General features: G+C 38.3%; 2 protein-coding genes across 2 annotated transcripts; one reads left to right on the top strand and one right to left on the bottom strand.

Moving 5' to 3' along the window:
- Positions 1 to 10,310: 10,310 nt before the first annotated feature.
- LOC107773087 (casein kinase 1-like protein HD16) lies at positions 10,311 to 18,530 on the top strand. Its single transcript, XM_075248484.1, is given in 18 exon segments — positions 10,311 to 10,451; positions 11,255 to 11,499; positions 11,502 to 11,735; positions 11,930 to 12,055; positions 12,139 to 12,212; positions 12,316 to 12,385; positions 12,471 to 12,526; positions 12,683 to 12,754; positions 12,935 to 13,029; positions 13,275 to 13,341; positions 13,431 to 13,560; positions 13,659 to 13,877; positions 13,961 to 14,091; positions 15,389 to 15,563; positions 15,676 to 15,766; positions 17,293 to 17,450; positions 17,533 to 17,721; positions 18,142 to 18,530. Coding segments are annotated over 17 exon segments (2,142 nt in total). The 5' UTR covers positions 10,311 to 10,451; positions 11,255 to 11,304; the 3' UTR covers positions 18,202 to 18,530.
- Positions 18,531 to 19,409: 879 nt separating this feature from the next.
- On the bottom strand, positions 19,410 to 21,705 carry LOC107773086 (patatin-like protein 3). Its single transcript, XM_016592531.2, has 2 exons — positions 20,643 to 21,705; positions 19,410 to 20,200 (listed from the first exon to the last, which is right to left on the bottom strand). The coding sequence occupies exons 1-2, from the start codon at positions 21,582 to 21,584 to the stop codon at positions 19,841 to 19,843; spliced, it is 1,302 nt and encodes a 433-aa protein (XP_016448017.1). The 5' UTR covers positions 21,585 to 21,705; the 3' UTR covers positions 19,410 to 19,840.
- Between the last annotated feature and the right edge of the window lie 3,249 nt (positions 21,706 to 24,954).

Consider the following 24,954-nt stretch of genomic DNA (forward strand, 5'->3'; position numbering starts at 1 on the left):
TTTACTTTGTCTCACATCTGTTTACTTCTACTGTATCTGTCTTATTGGGCCAATAGTAAGTGTCGATGTCGACCCCTCGTCACTACTTCTCTGGGGTTAGGTTAGATACTTACTGGGTACGCGTTGATTTACATACTCATGCTACACTTGCTGCACTTATTGTGCAGGTATATATATGTTTCTGGTGGTCCTCTGGGCGTAGAGGCGCGACATTGTGGGGACTTTACGGTGAGCTGTATTCCATGTTATGATCCGTATCATACAGAGTCTCCATCAGAATTATTTATATTCTCCTGCCTAACTTATATTCCAGACATATATTGTATTTTATTATATTTTCTAGTTAATGTTCATGCACTTGTGACACTAGATTTTAGGGGTTCCTACGGGTTGTTCATTATTGTAGTTCATATAAATATTATCATTTACCCTGTAAATTCTATTTTATACTATTTAATTAATGGAAATTATGATTTCAAAGTAATAAAATGAGTCAACAAGTCGATCAATTACCGGTGGCTTGTCTGACGGCGGTGTTAGGCGCCATCACGACCTATAGTGGATTTTGGGTCGTGACAATTATGCTCGATAGTTTTCCTGTACTTCTCTTCTAGCTGGGCGTGTTGCGCCCCCACAACAGCAAGCTCTTCAATTTTGGAGTTCAAGGTTGCCTCTAAGCTAATCACTCGGCGTCATGGACTTCAGCCCATTTGGCCTTGGCTTCATAAAATCTAACCCTCAGCGGGCCAATTTCTTAGCTAAGGGTTACCACTTCTTGCTCGCTTTGCTGCAAACGAGCTTCCAAAATAACAACCTCAGTAGCTATGTTTTCCAGTTCCGAGAGGCGGAGAACAGTTCGGTCCCGTTCCACCAAAAGTTGTTTCCGTTTAGAAGTAAATTCCTCCTTCTCACGAATAAACTTCTGAAGGCCCTCAGAAGCAAGAAAGTTGGACTACATAACAAGAAGAAGTAAAACTTAGAATACATTCATACAAAAGTAGAAGAAATAACAAAGGAAGAAAGGAACGTACCACTGCGACGTTGTACATGGCGTTGTTCAACAAACACTCTCCCGAGAGTACCTGAATCTTTTCTCAGTCTTTCTCTGAAGCCAAAGGCTTCAGATAATTAGCAAGCTCCACCGACCGGGATACCAAGTTGCATCCGGTAGAGACCGAAAGAGTAACATTCTCCTCCTTTATGGATCTTCAGAGGGGCAGCATAATTTTGCCCTAAATTCCCATGAACTAGAGACTGTGGAAGTGGAGCACCCTCTTCATGGTCAGGTACGGCCGGTGGAGGCGATGTAGCAGCTGCTGCTGGAAGAGTGGATGAAGATGGAAGTGATGTAGCAGTTGCTCGTATTGTTGAAGATGAAGATGAAGCTGATGAAGTTGAAGAGTGACAAGAAGCTGCATCAAATGCAGTGTTGGTTGTTGGATGCTCGCCAACCAAAGACGACAATGACCCGGTACTCAACCCCATAGTACCGGGTACAAAATTGGGGCCTAAAAATGGGAGTTGACATTATATACCAAATCAAACTCTCCCCAAAGTGCCGAGGCATCGTCCTCGGTTGGTGTAACAATCTCAATAGGTCGAGCATCCTGTTGAGATGATGAGGATCATTGTCTTCTATGTAGAGAAGCTCCTCATCACTAGCTTCATCATCATCATCCATCATCACGGTGTCTATGACCGGCCCAAAAGGAGGACCAGTCACCATCGCCACCGGAGATGACTCGGGGCATCAATCTTTACCCTCTTATTCTTTCCCTCGGACGCGGAGGAACGTCTTCTCTTCGGTTTTTTATCCTCCGGCCGGGGACTCCGTAAAGAAGTGTTTGCACTCGAGACGGTCCTAAAGATACATGTTCGAGTAAGTGCCTCCTGAAGTAGCCTCGCTGCATCAGCAGAATCAACCAAGACGTCCTTCTCGGGAACAACAACAGAGCTCGTAGGTAGACCTAATTTGTGAACAAGTTAGAAGGGTTCAACCAAGTTCTCCATAAACAAAAAAAATAGAAGCAAAGTAAGTTAAAATTACCATAATATTTTGCCTTTCACCCATATTTAGGTCGTGACATCCAAGATCTTTTGAACCCACCAGTCCAAGCCTTCCATCACCGGTGGAATCCATAAAATTGTTGAAACAAACGAAGGATGGAGGGTCAATATGGCTATAGAAAAATATTTAGTAAAAGAAAAAAACTAAACAAAGAGCTTACGAGTGCGGTTCCAAGCGGCCGGAAAGGATGAAGCCGTTGCCGGAATGATGTCGTTGGTGCCAACTACAACAAATCGTTGCATCCACCTACAGTCATTGTCATCATCCATGCTAGACAGCAAAGCATGATGGCCACGTTTGTAGAGGTTTATCATTCCCTCCCCCCCCCCCAAAAGATTTTGAGAGAATAGAGATTCATCATATGAGCTAAGGTTAGCTCCTCTCCAGTCTCCTGGCATAAGCGTAGAAGGCATGCGACCGTCCTCCACACTAAAAGACTTACCTGTGCCAAACACACTTGGTAGCGAAGGCAAAACTACACAATCACGGAATCAAGCTCTCCACTCAAAGAAAACGCACCCAAAGTAAAGGGATACGTGTAAAAGTATGTAAAACCTTCCTTGGGAAGGGTCACTCGCTCCGATAGATCAGGAGCAATGATATCCAACTCATGGCAGTGGCAGTCTTCCTTCACAACAGGAAAACTGGAAGGATGAATGGAAGAAGGGTACCTGCTAACAGCCCATGTACGAGGGTTAGCGGTATGGAATTTCTCTTCTAAGTCCTTTGTGGTACTGATTCTCAATGGGATGATGGAACCCACCGTTGGAGGAGCAGAGTCCTCGGCTTTGTTCTTGTTCTTTGAAGAACCGACATGCTTGGAGGAAGAAGCCATTGATTAAGGAGAAGGAAAAGCTTTGTGTTTGAAGAGAATTAGAGAAAGGATGGAGAACAAAGATACAAATTAGAAGTTCGAGAAATTATGAAGTGCAAAGGAAAATAATGATGCATATAAGTAAAATTTTGGAAGCTAAATTTATGGCCATGATTGCCTCGATAAACAACAAATGTTGTGCTGAATCGTGGGACGACACGTGTTCGGGGCATTAAATGCAGAGAGACGTGCGTCTAATCAACCGTCAGAAGCCTTCAGAGAAAGTTATGGTAATTCCCGCCAAAAGAGTGTTTCTACCAACTTCCCGGTAACACAAAGTTATGTCACCGGAAAGTGGGGGGACTATCTGTATAGGGTAAAATATGATATGACACGTGGTCATCTAAAGGAAAGATACGTGGAACCCTAGACGGGGATGTCCGAAAACCGAATGCAGTCATTCCGCTTGTCACCGGAAGGGATAACGTTCATAAAGGTGTATTAAATGCTCTGTGCCCGGTAGCATTTAATAAGGAATATTCTGCAGCATTAAGAGCGATGTGTGATGACCCGACATGTCATCATGCCACATAGGTGCCATTTGGCATATATTAAAACCATGTGGAAGCTTACATAGGAGGAAGGCTAGCATTTGTGATAAGATTCTAGAAAAGTATGAACATTTCCTTTGGAAGACCCTAGATCCCTATGAATTTGCTAGGAAAGTCCTTGGAATCTTCTAGGCTTGTAGAGAATTCTAGAAAAAGCCCTTATCTTATAAATATTAAGGACTTGTGTAACAATTAATATTTATACTCTAGCCCCTAGGAGACTAGTATATAAAAGGGGCCATCCATTTGTAATTCCCCAAGCAAACAATTCAAGTTCTCTCTAATACAAAGCTTCCTTTAACAATTCTTTTGTATTTTTTCTACCATTTTCTTAACGATCTTGAGTGTGGTAAGGCTGACTTGGTATAGTAAGAACATGAGCAAGTTGTGCAAGATCGTGAGCGAGTTGTCAAATGTCGCACGTGTACTTAGTTAACAACTAAGGATGTGACAATGTGGTATCAGAGCCAGGTTGTAACTAAGGGAATGGCAAACGACGGAGAAATTAACGCTGCCAACACCCAAGCTAACATCATCCAAGATGCTGTTGGCAAGAGTGGCCGTAACAAAAAGAGCAATACCACCAATAAGAGTCAGGAGGTGCCACCTGAGGTTATGTCAAATGAAGGTCTTACATCCCAAGAACCATCTCCCACTGAAGCGAGCAAGGATGAAGTAGAGGTCCTGCCCGAGGACGTCTCGCTCAGTAAATAGTGGATGATGAAGATGAAAGCAGGGATGGACGCCGTGGAGATCTTTGGACAACGCTTGGGGAGGGTGGAAGGCACCCTTAGCATTCTTGAGGGGCATACTCTTGAAGAGATTAAGAGTATCTGAAATGACTTAGAGGGACGTACACAAACCGAGATGGAACTAAGGCAAACCATCATTTTCTTAGAATGCAAACTCATGGAGGCTTTGTGTATTATTGATGCTATGAAGGCAAAGATAGAGTCACTCGAGGAGCATGTTAGTGCTGGCGTGACCGAGGCAGCCAACAATGTTATGGTGATGAGAGAGTCCAAGATCGAGGCTCCCAAACCCCCGGTGTTCAAAGGTGTTCGTGATGCACAAGAAGTGGAAAACTTCCTTTGGCACTTGGAGAACTACTTCAGGCACGGCAAAGTGAGGGACGACCAGGCCATGATCAACACTGCAGTGTTGTACCTCTCAAAGACTGCCATGCTATGGTGGAGAAGGAAGATGGCCGACGTGGATAAAGGTCTATGTACTATTAGCACGTGGGATCCATTCAAAGCCGAGTTCAAGCGACAGTTCTTTCCAAAAAATGTCTTGTACGAGGCAAGGCGCAAGCTTAGGAAGTTGAAGCAAATAGGGAGCATACGTGTCTATGTCAAGGAGTTCACTACCCTTATGCTTCAAATCCTCAACCTGCCCAATGATGACTTGTTGTTTCACTTCATGGACGAGTTGCAAATTTGGGCTAAACAGGAGTTGCAACGGTGTCAAGTCACAGATATAGACCAAGCCATAGTGGAGTCCGAATCATTGATGAATTTCAGGCATGACAAGCACGGCAAAGTTAAAGGCAAAGAATTAAAGGTTAACAATGTCAAAGGTGGGGGTGACCGTGGCAAAGGCAAGGAGATACAACAACAATACTACAAGACTCAATATTCCAAAAAGTCGAGTGGCCATCAGGGCTACGCCGAGAAGAAGGCGCAGGCCAAAAAGAAGGGATGTTACATATGCAGAGGGTCGCACAGCTTCAGGAATTGTCCCGACCTAAAGAGCCTCAACGCCATGGTCCGTGAACGGAAGGAGCAGCTGCAAGGAGAGAGTTCGGGAACCGAACAGTTGGGTATGATCAGATTATGTGGTGCTGTCATGAAGCAAGCTATCCAACCTACCGAGAATAACAATAAATACGTGGATCTCACCATCAATAACAAGCATGCTCATGAAATTGTGGATACTGTAGCAACTCATAATTTCGTGACTGAGGCTGCCGCAAAGAGACTAAAATTGAAGCTTGCTCCAACCAAATCTCGAGTCAAGACCGTGAATGCCGAGGTACAAAATTCTCATGGGGTAGCTAATGGAGTTGGTGTCAGGCATAGTCACTTGGAAAGGTATGACAAACTTTACCGTAACTATTATGGATATCTTTGACATAATATTTGATCGACCCCTACCTCCAACGTCTTTTGGTTATGGAGTGAGAAGGATCTTGTATGGTACCTATAGTGACTATGCCACACAGACAGAGCCAAGCACAACTTTCAGCTATGCAGGTTGTCAAGGGGATCAAGAAGGGGGAGCCAACATTCGTGGCAACCATCGCAAGTCTGGAGGAAGACAAGAGTTTTCAAGAGACACCGCCGCCTTGTATAGAGAAGTTTCTTGAGGAAAACAAAGATGTCATGCTCGAGGAGTTGCCTAAGCACTTGCCGCCTATGCGAGAGGTGGATCACAAGATTGAGTTGGAGCCAGGGGCTAAGCCACCCGTATTTGCCCCATATCGTATGGCACCGCACGAGCTAGAGGAGCTCATGAATCAATTGAAAGAGCTACTAGATGCTGGTCACATTTGCCCATCAAAGGCACCTTTCGACGCACCAGTATTGTTCCAGAAGAATAAGGATGGATTGATGTGCTTATGCATAGACTACTGAGCACTTAATAAGGTCACAGTGAAGAATAAGTACCCGATCCCGCTCATTGCTGACTTGTTCGATAGACTTGGGCAAGCCAAGTACTTTACCAAGGTGGATTTTTGCATGGGCTACTACCAGGTTCGCATTGTAGAAGGGGTCGAGCCGAAGACAGCATGTGTGACAAGATAAGGAGCCTTTGAGTGGTTGGTGATGCCCTTCAGCCTAACCAATGCACCGGGCACATTTTGCACCCTTATGAACAAGATTTTTCATCCCCACTTTGATCAATTCATGGTAGTCTACCTAGACGACATAGTCATCTAGCAACACCTTGGAGGAGCATATGGAGCACTTAAGGAAGGTTTTCCAAGTCTTGCGGGAGAACGAGCTATACATCAAGAAGGAGAAATACGAGTTTGCACAATCAAAAGTGCACTTCTTAGGTCATGTTATTAGCAATGGCAAGCTACGCATGGACGAGGCTAAGGTACGTGCTATCCAGGAGTGGGAGGCCCCTATAAAGGTAACTGAGTTGAGATCCTTCCTTATCCTTATTAACTACTATCATCGGTTCATCAGTGGCTACTCAGCAAAAGCCGCACCATTGACTAAGTTGCTAAAGAAGAACAAGCCATGGGTTTGGACGGAGCATTGCCAAAAGGCGTTTGAAGACCTTAAGGCAGCTGTAATAGAGGAGCCAGTCTTAGCGCTACCTAACTTTGCCAAGACATTTGAGGTGCACACAGATGCCTCAGACTTTGCCATTGGGGGTGTCGTGATCCTGATGCAGGATAAGCATCCCATAGCGTTTGAGAGCCGTAAATTAAATAAGACGGAGCGGCGTTACACGGTGCAAGAGAAGGAAATGACTGCCATTGTGCATTGCCTTCGTACATGGCGACATTATTTGCTCGGGTCGAGGTTTGTGGTCAAGACTGACAATGTGGCTACTAGCTACTTTCAGACGCAGAAGAAGCTCACACCAAAACAAGCTAGGTGGCAGGATTTCTTGGCCGAGTTTGATTATGTGTTGGAGTATAAGCCGGACAAAGGTAACATTGTAGCCGATGCCTTGAGCCGGAAAGCCGAGCTTGCTGCAATCACTTTAACAAGATGGGACATTCGTGAGGCTATAAAAGAAGGCGTGCATCATGATCCAACATCCAAACAACTTATCGAGTTAGCCAACCAGGTCAAGACGAGACGTTTTTGGGTAGAAGACGACCTATTGCTTAATACGGGCCAGCAGGTCTACGTGCCTAAGTTTGGAGACATTAGACGGCGGATCATAAGGGAGAATCATGATACAATGTGGGTTAGTCATCCAGGCCAACGTCGCACTAGGGCCTCGGTTGAGTCAGTCTACTATTGGCCATGCATGCGATATGACATAGAGTGTTATGTGCAGACTTGTCTTGTCTGTCAACAGGACAAGGTTGAGCAACAAAAAATTGGAGGACTTTTCGAGCCACTACCAGTTGCAGAACGTCCATGGGAGAGCGTGACTATGGACTTTATCACTTGCCTACTGAAGTCCGACGGTTATGATACTATTATGGTGGTGGTGGATAGATTTTTCAAATATGCCACCTTCATGCCCGTCTCACCAGGTTGCACTGCCAAGGAAGCCACCAAACTATTCTTTAAGAACGTGGTGAAGTATTGGGGCTTACCAAGGCATATTAGTAGTGATCGAGACCCCTGTTTTACTGGAAACGTTTGGAGAGAGTTATTCGATATACTTGGCACGGAACTGCACTTTTCCACTAGTTTCCACCCACAGACGGATGGACAAACGGAGCGGGTCAATGCCTTACTAGAATGCTACTTGAAGCATTATGTAAGCGCGCATCAGAAAGATTGGGCAAGGCTCCTAGACATCGCCCAATTCTCTTATAACTTACAGCGGAGTGAGTCCACGGGGCGGACACCATATGAGCTAGCCACAGACCAACAACCACAAACTCCATATTCATTACCAGCCGCGTTCGAGGGAAAGAGTTTGGGGGCTTATCATATGGCCAACGGATGGGAAGAGCAGCTTGACACTGCTAAGTCCTACTTAGATAGGGCAGCTAAGAAGATGAAGAAGTTTGCGGACCGTAAGAGGAGGCCACATGGGAACGATATGAAGACTTATGGAAATTCAAAGATAAGATTTGAGAGTTTATGCAGCAGCATTGCGCCGCGGTCGTCGCAACATTAAGTGGGGGAGAGTGTGATGACCCGCCATATCATCATGCTAAATAGGTGCCATTTGGCATATATTAAAACCTTGTGGAAGCTTACATAGGAAGAAGGCTAGCATTTGTGAGAAGATTCTAGAAAAGTATGGACATTTCCTTTGGAAGACCCTAGATCCCTATGGATTTGCTAGGAAAGTCCTTGAAATCTTCTAGGCTTGTAGAGAAATCTAGAGAAAACCCTTATCTTGTAAATATTAAGTACTTGTGTAACAATTAATATTTACACTCTAGCCCCTAGGAGACTAGTATATAAAGGGGCCATCCATTTGTAATTCACCAAGCAAATAATTCAAGTTCTCTATAATACAAAGCTTCCTTTAACAATTCTATTGTCTTCTTTTTACCATTCTCTTAGCGATCTTGAGTGTGGTAAGGCTGACTTGGCATAGTAGGAACGTGAACAAGTTATGCAAGATCGTGAGCGAGTTGTCAAGTGTCGCACGTGTACTTAGTTAACAACTAAGGACGTGACAGACGACCCGTTAAAGAGAATTTGACATTTATATTCACCATTACATCTTCATTAATAACCCTCATAATTGATATTAAAGATCGTACGACCTCTTTCCCTAGACACAACTATAAATAGTGAGTCAGTTATCATTGTAAAGGACATGAATTTTCTGGCTAAACTTACATTACATTTCACACAAAGCTTAATACAATCTTACTTTTTTGCCTTTTGATCTCATCATTGTTGTACCCGAAAATCTTGTTCCCGAAACTGTCATCTTTGTTGTTTCATCTACATTTTAAGGCAATGTATTATACATTTCTTCAATTATCACATTATTTCAGGATCAAATTAGTTCACTTGTCAAGAAACCACGTACAATTTTATGGGTAAACAATATTGTGTGAGCTGTTCCGTCATTTGAGTTCGCCAAAGTTATGTAATTTGAATTGTCGCTATTACATAGTAATTTTTTATTCTATCTTGAGAGGAGTTAGTCCAAATACTTTGGGCAACCATGAGTGAATTAACTTCCTTAAGAACACACTAGAAAATTCTGAGCTAAAAATTATTTTTCCATTTTCTATTCTAATTTTCTGTCTATGAACATAACAATTTTAATACACGTAAGGAACTACGCATATAACTTACACGAAACATGCAAAAACAAATTCACAAAGGTATAACATAACATATAGTTGTATGTTATATTTACTTATGTATAAGACTAAGGCAAATATGGAGTATCAAGTCGATAATTGTTAGAGTATAACAACACTCACAATTCTTGTATAATAATATGTAAAAACAAAAAAAAATTAAAATTATTTTTAAATATGTGTGAATATATATTCCAAGTAGGAGGTAATATACTATTCCTCTGAGATAGAATTTTTTTAGTAGAAAATACTTTATCAATTTAATGGATCTATTCGAAGTAAATTCATATTAGTTAGGGTAGTGAGTTTAGATCAAACTAATAGTTTTTGAAATACTAGATGATTAAGGGCAAATGAGTTTCGGATAAAAGGATAATTCGGTGTACTAAATTCTCGTTATGTGTGGGGTTCGGAAAATAGTCGAATCAGAAGGGTCTATCGTACGTAGTCTTACCCTATATTTTTACAAGAGGCTGTTTTTACGGCTCGTACTCGTAAAAAGATAAATATGTTATATTTACATTTACAGTAAATAGATAATCAGATAGAGTACATTAGATTACAGTAAATACAGAATCAGATACAGCACAGGTACCGAAGTAGTAATACAGGGCTCCATACAGCACACAAATACACACATACAGTCCTCCGCCCACTCATTATTAGTATTTCATTTCATTCAATCAAATTTCCCAAAATCCAAAATTTTGCTCACCGAATGTAACGTTACTTCATCCTTCATTCAAGCTAAACACACCTTATCATCCCCATATACACTAAAACACCAAACCAGCTTTTTTTCTCCTCCTTTTTTTTTAACAGATAAGATTTTTCCTTTTCTTTTTCTTTGAACTACCCCATGTGGTTTCTTGTTGATTTTATCTAAAGATCTGATTTTGATCGGCGATTTGAAAACCCATTTTTCTTCCTTCAAATGTGTTGATTTTTGTTGTATTTCTCACCGATCCTTTCTTTTTTGAGGTAAAGTTTTGGTTTTTTCTATTTTTGTATGATTTTCTTGGCTTTTCCCTTTGTGGGGTTCTTGTGTTTCTGTGGAAATGTGCCTAGAATGCTGAGTTTTTGTTGCTTGTTTGATGATCGGTTGAGTTACATGTGATGTGATGAAGGTGATCCATTTGGGTTTTCTAAAGATTAATTTTTTTTAATTATAATTCACAGTATTGGAACTTTTTGTATGATTGGTTTGATTTTGTTTAAATTTATTCCAATGGTGTTGTTTCCCTTTATAGCTTTTTCTTGATTATATAGTTTAAAGCTTTCATTTTGTTGGAATCAAGCCCCTAGGATGTTAATTTTTCTGTTGAAGTTTAAAATTATTTAATTTTTGATGTATATATACTTCCGGTGTCACTTCTTGTTTTGAAATAAAGGAAGGTTCGTGAAGCTTTGTAATAAATAGCGAAGTAGATAGATGGGAGATAGAAAGATAGAAGAGAAATGAACTAATTATAGAAATATAAATGTCACACTTATAACAGTAAAGATATCCATATCTGCATAATCTGGTCCTTTTTTAGTATGTAAGAAATATGAATCTTTTTATGTTAGTTAGCTTAAGTTTTTGTGGGTAAAAAGTTTAGAACTTTAGTTTTGAACTTTTGGGAATTAATGTAAAGATCATGTTTGATACAGGGAAACTGTGATTTTCCTAGATGCTGGTGTGTTGAGTGCCTCGTCTTTTTGTTTATGGTTTCTATTTGAAGTCCACAATGTTGTTAATACAGGATTCTTGCATTCATTGTTACTGTTGTGTTTACCACCAGATTTTCTAGGCAAGGTGGGTGAACCGAGTTGAGTGTGATTTGCATGGGTGATGATGCCAGAGTTGCGTAGTGGAGCAAGGAGATCAAAACGGCTTGGTGATCTCCAGCCTGCCGCCCCTCAACCTGTTGGCCAAGAGGAAAACTTGGTTTTGCCGCCTACTCAGAACAGAGGCAGAAGAAGAGGTGGTGGTGGAGGAAGAGGAAGGGGTAATGCTGCAACGGCTGTAGGAAAAGGGCCTTCAGGACGACACGTGCAAGGCCAAGTGGTGGTGGTAGGGGTAGGGGGATTAGGTTGATAGATTTGGACCCAGAGACGCCGCGTGAGGTTCTTCCTCAAGCTGCTCCTGTTGGGGTTGCCGAGCCAGCATTTAATAGAATTGAGGGTGCTGCAGATAAAAATATTGCAATGGATGGTGGTGGAAGTGCGGACAAAATAATGGGAGTCGAAGAAGAATCAAGCACAACTCCTGTACCTGAGAGGGTATCTTCCTATTTTGCTCTTAAGTCTCTTTCCATTTGTGTTCTATTAACTTTTGCCTTGAAAATTCCTCCAGCTGCCTAGGAAATACCTTGACATCATTAATGACAATGTGTAGGCTAAATTTCTGAAACATCGTATATCCACTCTTATCGTAAATAGAATTTTTATAAGAATGCTTGTGTTTCTTGATGCAGGTACAAGTGGGTAATTCTCCTGTATATAAAACAGAAAGGAAGTTAGGTAAGGGTGGATTTGGGCAGGTATATGTTGGTCGAAGAACAAGTGGGGGAACTGAGAGAACAGGACCAGATGCTGTTGAGGTACTGCCTACGACATAGTGGATCTTTTACGAGCCTTTCTGACATTATTTGGATTATAATACAGCGATAATGATTGTCACTAGGTTGCATTGAAGTTTGAGCATCGAAATAGTAAAGGTTGCAACTACGGCCCTCCTTATGAGTGGCAGGTGTACAAGTAAGCATGAATCCTTATTTCAGAATCTCTGATTTCTTTGTATTTTTCAGTCTTCAGATGTCTTACTTATTATCCAATTGTGAACTTTTTTTTGCCTTGACAGCACCCTGAATGGATGCTATGGTGTCCCATGGGTTCACTATAAGGGTCGTCAGGGGGACTTCTACATCTTGGTAACTTTTAGTTTTCATCGTTTTCTAAAAGAATTTTTAGTTCTATCACTTTTGTGTTACTGATATTTCCTGGAAATATTTTCAGGTCATGGACATGCTGGGACCTAGCTTGTGGGATGTCTGGAATTCTTTAGGCCAGTCGTAAGTTTCCAACTTTTTCTATTTGCATTGATTTTCCTGCACATATATAGGAATGCAGAACAAAATAATGTACCACGTATAACTTTTTGTGGGCATGCATATGCTGTAGCCTGTAGCCTGTTTTTCTCTGTTTGATGATTATTAACCTTGCAACAGGATGTCGCCGAATATGGTAGCCTGTATTGCGGTGGAGGCAATATCGATTCTTGAAAAACTGCACCTTAAGGGGTAACTGTTATCTCTCTAGCAATACATATGTTATTTCATCATTCGTCATGATATTTTCCTCTGGCATATCACTTTGCTTGATCGTTCACTTCCATTTCACTTTCAGCACTCTAAACTCAAAAGTCAAGTTGTATCGGTGACCTGTTTTTTTTCACATCTAATTTTTTTCCTCACTTTAAGGTTTGTGCATGGAGACGTGAAGCCGGAAAATTTCTTACTTGGTCTGCCAGGAAGTGCTGATGAGAAGAAGCTGTATCTTATTGATCTCGGTTTGGGTAAGATGCATTATATTATGATCTTTTCTGTTTATCGCTCTATCTTTTTCTTGGAGTGTCCATTTCATTTTCTTTCTCATTTATTGTAAAGCATCGTTAATCCTGTCAATTTGTTATCACATGTTGAGAATTAACTCTGTCAGATCAATTCTGCTTGTGGGTCTACTAGACCTGAAGAATACCATTTCTTTTTGTTTGATGTTAATCTTGAGTACTGTTCTTGATGATATCGTTCATTTCTGCAGCATCTAGATGGAAAGATGCAGCATCTGGTCTGCATGTTGAATATGACCAGAGGCCAGATATATTCAGGTTTGTTCATTTGGAATGTAACTTAAATAATCTCGGGCGTATAATTCAACAATCCTTTTGAATGTGGGCTCATATGTTTTCTTTGACAGGGGAACCATAAGATATGCAAGCGTGCATGCGCATTTGGGTCGGACGGGAAGTAGAAGAGATGACCTTGAGTCACTAGCATACACATTAATATTCCTGATAAAGGGAAGGTTACCGTGGCAAGGATATCAGGTTGGTTGTTATATGCTTCTGTAAGTTTTTGTAGTGTCTGAATTTTGACTTACGAAATTTTATAATTCTCTTGTATTTATTGTTTTGAATTGTAATAGGGTGACAACAAGAGTTTTCTTGTGTGTAAGAAAAAAATGGCCACTTCTCCAGAGTTGATGTGTTGTTTTTGTCCGGCCCCATTCAAGCAGTTCCTTGAGGCAGTGACAAATATGAAATTTGATGAGGAACCAAATTATGCCAAGCTTATCTCTTTCTTTGAGAGTCTTATTGAGCCAGTCACGTCACTACGGCCAATAAGAATTGATGGAGCTCTTAAGGTTCCTATCCATATTCATGCATGTATGTGTGTTTACATGACAATATTGCTCCCCTACTCAGCTGTCTCCTCTTGTCTAATCAGGTTGGGCAGAAGCGGGGAAGGTTGCTAATAAACTTGGAGGAAGATGAGCAACCAAAGAAAAAAGTACGATTAGGTAGTCCTGCAACGCAATGGATTTCTGTTTATAATGCACGACGTCCCATGAAGCAGAGGTACATTGCTATTAATAAAAGTGTGATTATGAGTTTTGACGTGTCCAGTTATTAATCAAAGTGTGATTATGAGGTTTGACGTGTCTGGCCATTATTATAATTCCTTAAAAAGGTGCCGCAAGTGCTTGACTTTTATTTTGTCTTGGATCTTATCAAAAGTATCCATCGAACTCTGGACATCCAAATAAAGCCTTTTAATGTTTTAATTAGTTATGCATCTAAGTTGCCATAAAATTGCAGCTCTGACATTCCTATTTGGTGTGTTTCATAAATTTGGCTTGTATAGAAGTTCAAGTGGACTTGCTTGTTGCTTCATGTCATCTGTTCTTGTGTCCTTTCCCCAACTGGACATACTATAGGTTTGAGAGATTACTTATTTTTAGGACAGGACTAGGTTTTTTATTAAGGAGGACGACTAATTTTACTAACGAAAATTAGATTTACTAATGTTTACAGTATATAAAGCAGGAATCCAAGTTGGTTTGAGGATTTAACATTTAAGACAGTATTTGATTTTATGATTCTTGGGTTGGCCGTTTTCGGATAATCTGGCCTATGCGAACCTTTGAGAATCATTTCCATGCATTAGTCACTACATCTCTGTTAGGGGTCACTTTATTTTTCTTCGAGTTTGAAGTGAAACTGATTTTCTCTTTAATACAGGTGTCCCTTCTGTTTTGTTTGGATACATGCCTTTTGCTTAGGTTGATCGGTTCATATTTTATGTAGTCTTGATGACTTAATGTTTAGAACTTCCTTTTGCCTCATGTGAGAAAATTCGCGAGTACATTATTCTTATTTACGGACAGTAAACTTCTGGGTGTTGAGCAGGAAAAATGATATGGCTAAGTTAATCGAAGCATAGGATTAACTTTCGAAAAATGGTAGGAAATGTAAATGTGTTACATTTGCATGGATGTTTTAGGTACACGCCTGATATGTTTACCTCTGTTTTATCCCTTAAGGGGAGAGAAGGGAATCTAATGTGTGAATACACTTGCATGCAATCTTTTTGGTGCACCTCTGAGAATATTTGATTCCTATTTATCTACCTTCTATCTTTCAATGGATCGTATTACAGAATCTGGTAAGACGGGCTACATTCTTGTATAAACTGTTTGACTTGGTAGGTTTACATGAGGACTTAAAAGTGTTATCTCACTTTCTTGCTTACATGAACTATTGACGAATTGAGTGTTAAATGCATGGATATTCATGTTAAATTATCTTCTTAATGCATGTGATTTCTATATTAATGTCAGTTGCTGATATAAAAGTATTAATGATAATCTTGTAGGTACCACTATAATGTAGCAGACTCTAGGCTCCGGCAGCATGTAGATAAAGGAAATGAGGACGGTCTTTACATCAGCTGTGTGGCCTCAGCAGCCAATCTGTGGGCCTTAATCATGGATGCAGGAACCGGTTTCTCTTCCCAGGTTTATGAGCTTTCAGCTGTCTTCCTCCATAAGGTTGTTATCATCTCAATCACCTTATCTCTATCATATTCAGTGATTATCTTTATCTCTTTCTTTTCGTGGGATATCCTCAAATAATTGTGATTCTGTTGTGGATTCTTTTCAGGATTGGATAATGGAACAGTGGGAAAAGAACTACTACATCAGCTCAATAGCTGGTGCAGCTAACGGAAGTTCCTTGGTTGTTATGTCCAAAGGTTAGATATTAATGGAAACTGATGTGATTGATTCACAGTTTGAGGTGTTTTTTGAAGGATCAACTGATGAACTTCTCCTTGTGAATGATATTGTTTCCATCTTGCTATTTTTGGCGGGAAATTTTCTTTCTTAGTGAAAGAGTTTATGCTTAAACAAAACCAGCACATATATAATAATTAGATTTGCGACATACTATGCAGTTATAAGAATATAGCTTGAAGTGCATATAGAACAAACACGGATCTTGTATTCATTACCAGTGATCCTAAGTAGTATTAATTTTAACAGATTAAGTTCAGTCTGATTTTGAAAATCATGGTACCTGTGCTTCAATGTTTCTTCACTTTGTTGCATTAGGCTTTCACAGATCTGGTCTTTAGTCAAATGGAAAAGGATGGAACAGAAAATAACACCTGTTTTGGAAGAGGTCCGGATTGATTTTTGCTGTTCAAGAGTGTGGTTATTCCTGCTTGTTGGTTTAAGCAGCTTTAGATACGAGAAACAGAAAGGTCGAAAGGGGATGGGTGTTGTGGTACTAATATGAGCAATGGGGATGTTCATGCGGTTCAGTCTAGATATCTTTAGCATGGGAAGTTTCCTGGTACAAGAGTGACCAGGAGGTGAAGTGGGATGTTCATACGGTTCTAATACTGAAGAACAATAGGGATCTTAACAAAAATGTTGTCAAGTGTAGAATTATGCCCCTTATACTGGTAGCCTGGAGCTTGATGATTAGCTCACGTCTTTGAGACCTTTTCCATACTTCAGCCATCTACGAGATGTTTTCGAATGTGAGTTGCTGTTGGTAGAATTAAAATACCAACTAGCAATTTACCACCACTTTCCATTAGTTAGCTGCTGCAAAAGTAGGGCAAATTAGGCAAGGATGCATGGATTGGCGCATGTCATGAGGTCAGACCCAGTCACTGACATGAAGCTTGCTATTTAAGTGGGAGCAGGGTAGAGAGGTGGGTGCGTACTCCTCCGAGTTTTGAACCTGTGAACACAATTGGGGTTGGACCATCTAACTCATAGGGATTTCTTGGTTATAAAAAAAAGGAAAAAGTTTAGACCTCAGGCTAATGGCCTGCATAAGTATTTTAGTCGTGGCTGTCTCAAAACCTTTTGGTGTGATCAAAGCAACTGGAGCTGAATTATTTACCTATTTTCACCATCTGCCTAGTGTGCTGACACTATCTCTTTGTTGGCCTTAGTGTGCTCTGCTTCTTTTGAAAAAATTTCCTACCTTTTGGTTCTTGGATATGGCGGTCTTACTTAGTCTGCTTTTTATTTGCATGTTTCAACTTTTGGCATGTAAATAAGATATAGATGGTTTAATTTCTGTTTTATTACAAGTAACCCACCTTTTTCGTATATGCGGTTAGTGAGCTGCATTTTGTTGCTAAGACTATGTGCTTCAGATTGTTTACCAGGAATGGACTTGCTGTGAATCAATTTGATTATGATTTATTGTTAATGGTCCCATGAACAATCTATTAAATTCTCTTGGTGTTTGATGGATCAGGAACTCCTTATACGCAACAGTCTTACAAAGTGAGTGAATCTTTCCCTTTCAAATGGATAAACAAAAAGTGGAAAGAAGGTTTCCATGTCACATCCATGACCACTGCTGGCAGTCGATGGGGTGTGGTCATGTCCCGAAATTCTGGATATTCAGAACAGGTGGAAGTAGTTTTTATTCTGTCATCACTTCCATTTCTTACTTTGCTCAACAATAGTAGCTTAAAGCAGATTGACTGTGTAGGTTGTTGAGCTTGACTTCCTTTACCCAAGTGAAGGAATACATCGACGGTGGGAAAGTGGTTATAGAATAACTTCTATGGCTGCTACTGCCGATCAAGCAGCCTTCATATTGAGCGTGCCTAGACGTAAAATGATTGATGAGACTCAAGAGACTTTGCGGACATCTGCCTTCCCAAGTACCCATGTTAAGGTGACTAGTCTTTCCTTAATCCCAAATGTTTCCTGTTTGCTTTGCGTTTTCCTTAAATTTAACAGGCTCAACTTGTGATGGGAATTTACAAACTACTCATTGTGATCCAGTTTCTATGATGTTTCCTTGGCTGGAAATGGAATTTAAGTTGTTTTGTTGCTTGTTTATTGTATTAGCCGCGGGAGAAAATATTAAAGTAATGGTTAAAAAGTTAGTTTAATAGAGTAAATATCACATCAAAGTTTTTAAAAATAAATTTAAATTCTCAAGGCTGTGAAAATTGTATGAAACAAATGTTTGTAATAATGAAGCTTCAATTGACAGGAGTCCGTTGAATGCAATTTGCATATTTGTTATCCATGTACTCTTTAATTCTTTTCCCTTTGTAGTTTCAACATTGCCTGCACTCTCATTTTGCAGGAAAAATGGTCTAAAAATCTTTACATTGCATCAATTTGCTATGGTCGAACTGTCTGCTGACATGGACCGCCGAGTTGTCAATTATTGTAGTCTCTTGTATTTGAAGAGAGATGGAGGATGAATTCAGCTGGTCCTGTTGGGGATTGCCTTCTCAAGTCAGTTCTCATTTTTCATGTAAAAATCATTGTGTTGTACAACTCTGTAATGCGAAAGAAACAGACGAGCTAGGGGGGCCTGCAAGCTCGGGCTAGTAAACACCAATTGCGTCAACGACATAATATTTTAGTTTTGATAATTAAGGCTAAGAAATGGTGGATTGCTTAACATATTTGTACCTTAAAATTGGAAGGGTGTATTTATTCCATAATCTATCGATTCTTGCTGCTGCATGTTAGGCTTTTCTATGGGAGAAATCAAAAGAGATGTCCTGCCCTTCCCCTGCAATAAGATGGCCAATTTCATTATTCCCAGTTAGCCAATGCGAAGCAAAACTACAAAGCTTTTGGCGTAACTGGTCATTTCTTACCTTGGGATGTGGCAGTGAAAATAGTAACAGGTGTCCTAAATCATTCCTCTAGTAGGATAACATTTGGTCAAATTATTCCATGGACCAAGTGTTTGTGTGGGACAATCTATTTTGACTTATAGCTTATTTTGAGAAGTGATTTTTTCAAAATTACTTTGGTGAGAATCATTATGTTTGGCTAATTAATTTTGCTGGGTAATCACTGTGTAGCATGTCTATGCACTGATGTTGTAAAACAAAATTATACTATTAGGACATTAATTGGTAATCTAATAAACTTGTTAAATAATTTGGAACAATAGATTAAATCGACGGAGTTAGTCTAGAAAAACTTGTACACTACCCGTGTATATTTAAATCTCTCTGCATATTTATGTTACACAGAAGTATGATGACTCGACTCATGTACATATTAAAATTGCAGTGGGGACAGTAAATATAGAATACTAACATAATTAGATCAAGTAATTAAGATAATTAAGATGTTCCATGCTTCCAATATTATTACTGAACTGACCTACTCAATGCTTCCTTCAAACCTTTTACTTTAAAATTTCTAAATTCTTTTTATATGAAAAAAATGTTACTTCTTCTTATCTAAACTCAACTCATTCTCATCGGAATGTAGTCGGCTCCAACTTGTTTGAAACTTGTTTGAAATTAAGATGTTGTAGTAGTTGTTGTATGTTTGATTCTAAACAAAAAAAGGGAGTTAAATTTAGGAAGTTAACACACAACTCAATTGGGATAAATGATCATTACAAGCAACTAGTGTTGGTAACATAAAATTTACAATTTACCAAGTGCTTCTCATTGGTCTAACAAGCAATACATTCATAATATTAACATCACATACATACACACATTAATTCACCAATATTCATCTCTACATACATTTTACTACAAATCAACCTCAAGATTTTAAAAAAAATATATAGAAAAAGAAAACTTCTCAGGCTATTTTAGCAGCTCAGCTCAAACTCGGATATCTGAAATAATCACGAGTGGCTTCAAACCCATACTTCAGCATTGATTCAACTTAACCCACCCTACCTTACCTCGCTATAATAATCTAACCTAATTAATAATAATGGACAGTGTCACCTCCAAGCTATCGATTAAAATCGATCTAATAATCATGATACCCGGACCCCGCGCATAGCGGGAGCTTTATTAAAATGAGGAAATGGTGGATGAAGTTGTTGCAGATGATGTTCTAGGAGATGGTGATGCCTGTTTCAAAACCACTGGGGGTAATATTCTAGTTTTCCTACTTTCTTGCTCTTTGATTAATTCACCAGCAAATATTTCCAACTTATCCAAATTTGTATTTTCCACTAATTTCTTCCCTTCAAATAACACAGATTCCACATTCTTCTGCCTTAGCATTTCTTCAGATATGGCTACTGTCTTTCTCATTCTTTCACCTTTGCTCGTTGATTCGTGTTTTTCCCCAATAATTCCATTTCCCTGTACTCGAACATAGTTATTGTTTCTAAATTGTCCAAATGCCATTGATACAGCTTGATCTACCTGCATTTTGTATAGGGTTACAACATTAGTCTTAGTCCGATATTTTGTTTAGATAAAGTAATTAAATACATTAGTCTTAGTCCAATATTTTGTTTAGATAATTTATTGTTCGATTATTTAGTTAAGATTCCAAATTAAAGTTCTTAATATATATACTAGTATATCGTTAGGTGCACTATTTGATCAAAAGAAGTTGTCGACCATTTAATATGTACAACTTTTTGTTTGTTGCCACTGAGTTATAAATACTAGGTCGCATGCCAAAAAAAGGAAGAGTTTTTAAAAATAAAATTCATTAAATGCAAAGTACCAACTTCCATAATTACGAACTATTCTAACGAAAGCAATTTTAATTATTATAAATATAAATTATTCAACTTTTTTTCTTTCTTTGTTTAAAAATATTAAAATATTTTGGGCATGAACAAAAAAATAAGCTTACCATGTCGGCAGCTCCATCTCCGGCAATCTTAACAAATGCCGCCGGCGATGACATCACATTTCCGGTACCGGAATCTGATTCTCCATTACCCAAAGAAACCACTAACAAATCTTCAACACCATTAGCAAACGGAAACTCTTGTTTATTGTTAAGTACATGAGTGATAGCCGCAGCCGTTGGATTATTCATCGTAACCCCACCACCAACGGCTGTAATTTTCCTTCTTCCATCAACTGACTTCACTTCCACCGCTTGATCAGCCACTGTGGCCTCACATACATTCGCCAACTTAAAATCACAACCGTCCATCTCCAGCGCATCAGCCCGCGAAAATAGAAACGGTGATCTTGTAGTTAGATCGTAGCAGGGGATTAAAACCGACTTAACCGTATCTTTTAAAGTTAAACCGCTGAATAATTTATCAAACATCTTCGCCGGCCGGAAAACACGCCGAAACAATCCACGGTTAGAACACCGTGAAATTTTCCGATCACTCTCGAGAAGGAATTTAAGAGCTTCCTCTGCAGTGAACATCGGAACCCCATCTTTCCCACGAGTGAAGAGAAGACCGGCGAGGACACCGCCGGCTCCGGAACCGGCGACAACATCGAAGAAATCGGCAATGTGGGTATTGTTCAATCCGGTTTTACGACGAAGGGTTGCTTCCAAATGGGCTAAAGATTTTGCTGCTAGAATGCCATTAGTGGAGCCACCGCTGTCAATTGAGAGAATTCTGATTTTTCCGGCGCCGACAGTTTTTGTTCCGGCAAAGGGTGTTAACATATTATTACTGTTTTGTTTGCATGCAGGAGAAAGTTTTGGGTCATTGTAGCCAAAGAGGAATTTGTTTTCAAGAATGGAAAATATTTCGTACGTGAGTTTGTCAACTTCCATTTTGTTGGAGTCGATCATTGAAATGGTAGAAATTGTAGCTGCTGCCATCTTTTGTGTTTTATGTGTTGTTTCTTTTTCTTTGGGAAGAAAAATGAGAATCAATGGTTTGAGAAAGTCATAAGAGAAGAATGAAGATGAAAAGAACAGGTAGACAAGTGTATAGATATAGAATACAGACATACACTTAAATAGAGGAATGAAGCCGCAGGATTTTCTTCTTCTTTATTTTTTTTGGGGGGGGGGGAGGGGGGAGAGACGCAAGCGTGGGGTTATTAACTTCGAAAGAGGTACAAATTATAGGCTTTAACTTATATACAGTAGCATACTTCTTTTACAGTATATTTTAAATTGTTGTAAGAATTTATATATCTTAACTGTTAGGTTATTAACTTTACTTATTATAAACGGTTTTAAATAGTGTAAAAATTATTTATATCGTTAATGTATAAAAGTTAATTGGTATCGAAAATCAACTGAACGATTAATCTAAATTCACGTAGGGTAGGATTTATTAAACGAAAAAGTGTTTTTACCTTTCTAATCTCAATGTGAGACCAAGACAAAGTGTTTAACTCAGATTAATTGATTCAAGAGTAAAGGCTTTAGATTCCCAACTAATTATTAAGATTGTGTCAATCGATTGTGTCTGTAGTCTTAGGTTTTAGAGTTTAATTGGGGACAGTATGTACACTTTAAATCTACTACTATAATATTTTTGCCTTTGATGGATTTTAAATGTAATAGTTTTAGAGTACGCTTATATTGCGCGTGTATCCCGAGTCATGAGTAAAGACTTCTTGAAAATCTCATAAATATTATTAAAAATATTTAAAATTAAAAATATAATTTTAAATAATAGTGTAAGTTCCTAAAAATAATGAATATTGATTCTATTTGGCTAATTTTATAAAGAACTCCTCATATGTATTATAGTAATTCTTATACATGGGTTGTTATTGGTTTAGAAGTCCAAGCAATGTAGGCATAATGTATTAACTTGTATTAACATTGTTCATAATAATATTTCAGTTCGTATATAATTTTTAATCTCTTTTTTTTAGGAAACAACTCAAAATGATAAGTTTGAACATGGTTTTTGAATAAATATTTTCAGCTTAGCTTCAAATTCTACTTTTGTTTTCAAATATCACCAAATTTATAATCAACATCAATTTTCAAACTAAGAATATGCTTTAGTTTATATATTGTTCATCCTAAAATAATAGTATTTTATATGTTATTTTGAAGAAACAATACATAATTGAGAGATAAGAGGATATGCCAATGTTATAATGATATATGTTCATCCATAAATAATTGTTTGAGTTATAATATTTTTAATTTCGAAGAAAAATTCACATTAAAAATAATTTTATAGGGAAGTAAGGATGGTGCTTTTCTTACGTGGAATTAAATGAACTTGACACTTTCCAAGAACGAATTAAATTGTGTTCAACATAAAAATATAATACTTACAATTAAAGATGTAAATAAAAAAGGGTACAAACTTAGATTAAAGCCTAACTTTTTTTTTTATTATGAATTATAATAGTCCAAATAACTTGTACAAAATTTATACATTAAGTCAGAAATGAAAGCACCAAGTCCAATGCATGAAACAAAATCTTATATGTTAACAAAAGACTTTTGAAAAGCTTTTTAAGATAAAGAGCACAGTCATTCAAATGACAACACTTAATTGTCGTTCAAATGTCTATTTTGAGATATTTCAGGCTCTTACATGTTAGAAAAATAGGTACAGGACAATTTTGTTTAATTTCGTGTGTTTCTTGTATCAATGAGTAAACAATTTTTAAAAAAAATCATATAAATAGTATTAAACGATGTGTTTCGACTATAAAAAAAGTGTAACTTTCTAAAAATATGTTTGTTGATTCTATTTAGCTAGCCCAATGAAGCATAAAATCTTACCACATGAAAATTCTCAGTTTTATAGGAATATGATGTTAAAATTGTTGTTATTTTTATACTCTAGTACCGAAAATGAATACAAACGAAAAAAATAAATACATTTATCACAAATAATATAAAGTAGAAAAATTAAACCTTTTAATCTCTTAGAAAGTTCACCCTGCTATAGGATATGTCACACCTCCTTTTTCTCGAGAGGATAGTGAGTTTTTCCAATTTAAGTGACATTATTCGAAATGAGATTATTTATTTATTCAGAGTCGCCACTTGGAATAATTTATGGTGTCCCAAGTCACCGATTTATTTTAGAATCCCAAATAGAGGAAATTTGACTCTTATTTTTGGTCTGCGAACACAGAAGACCGGGTAAGGAATTCTGTTAACCTGGGAGAAGGTGTGAGGCACTCCCGAGTTCTGTGATTTTAGCACAGTCGCTTAACAATTAATACTTGACGTAATTATCTGATTTATTACATGTTTTAAATCCATTGTGCATTTTTGTCTTTTACCGCTTTTTAATATTTATGAAATTTATTTGAACAAGTCGCGATGTCGCACACTTGTCGTTTTGGTACACATTGCAAACCACGCCACGTGAAACGCACCCACGATTTACAACATATTTATTTTTATTATTATTTGAAGTTATGGTCAAGTCGCGTGAAACACGCACTTGAATTGGGGTTTACGTATCATGACTATGCCATAGGAACCGTACCTATAGTTACGGTGATTTATTATTAATCGCGCCTAAATCAAGCTACGGTATTCGAATATTATTCAATTACTAATTTTGATATTATTGTAAGGTGATGAGGTATGTATATTGTTATGGAGGAAATGAAGTAAATTAATTATGGAAAAAGTTGGCTAGCTTGTGAATATTTATTTGTTTTTGATCATGTGCAACAATTAGCCTATAAATACGCTAGGGAAGTTCAATTAAAGTGTTACACCAATCATGGCCCAACCTAATCTCTTATAATTTTACTGCTAACCAATATTTGAAATTAGACTAAATTTATGGCAGGAAAAGATAGATACAGGCATGATCAATTTAGTCACTAAGATAGGAGATCAAAATGAAACTAAAGCATACTAAAATGGAAAGTCATTACTTCATTGAATAAACAAGAAAAGTAACGAATTAATACATATTCATCAATAAAATTAACCGTATGAACTACAAAAAAGGACAATAAATTAATCTTAACAAATATTCAATATGAGAACAAATTAATCTTAGCACACTCAGATGCGAACTCGATCATATCATACTCAAAGTTAAATTAAAACAAAGTGACCCAAAACATTAATGAGAAAAAAGAAATAGAAAGAGAACTGAACCTTTGTATTGATGATTGTGGATTCAAATTACAACTACTCAATGATCGGATAGCTCTCAACTGGACCCTTCGGACCAGAAAAAATTCGAGCGGCAAATCTCAACTTGCAACCTCAATCGACCTTGCAAAACTAATGATTT

This window comes from Nicotiana tabacum, chromosome 24 (assembly GCF_000715075.1).
Source record: "Nicotiana tabacum cultivar K326 chromosome 24, ASM71507v2, whole genome shotgun sequence".
Classification (NCBI taxonomy): Eukaryota; Viridiplantae; Streptophyta; class Magnoliopsida; order Solanales; family Solanaceae; genus Nicotiana; species Nicotiana tabacum.

What these genes read in the sequence shown, in the direction of transcription:
- LOC107773086 (XM_016592531.2), bottom strand. Translation starts at nt 21,584, where the DNA reads ATGGCAGCAGCTACAATTTCTACCATTTCAATGATCGACTCCAACAAA. An exon ending in GAGATGGAGCTGCCGACATG is followed by an intron (nt 20,201 to 20,642) that starts GTAAGCTTATTT and finishes TACAAAATGCAG; the next exon opens with GTAGATCAAGCTGTATCAAT.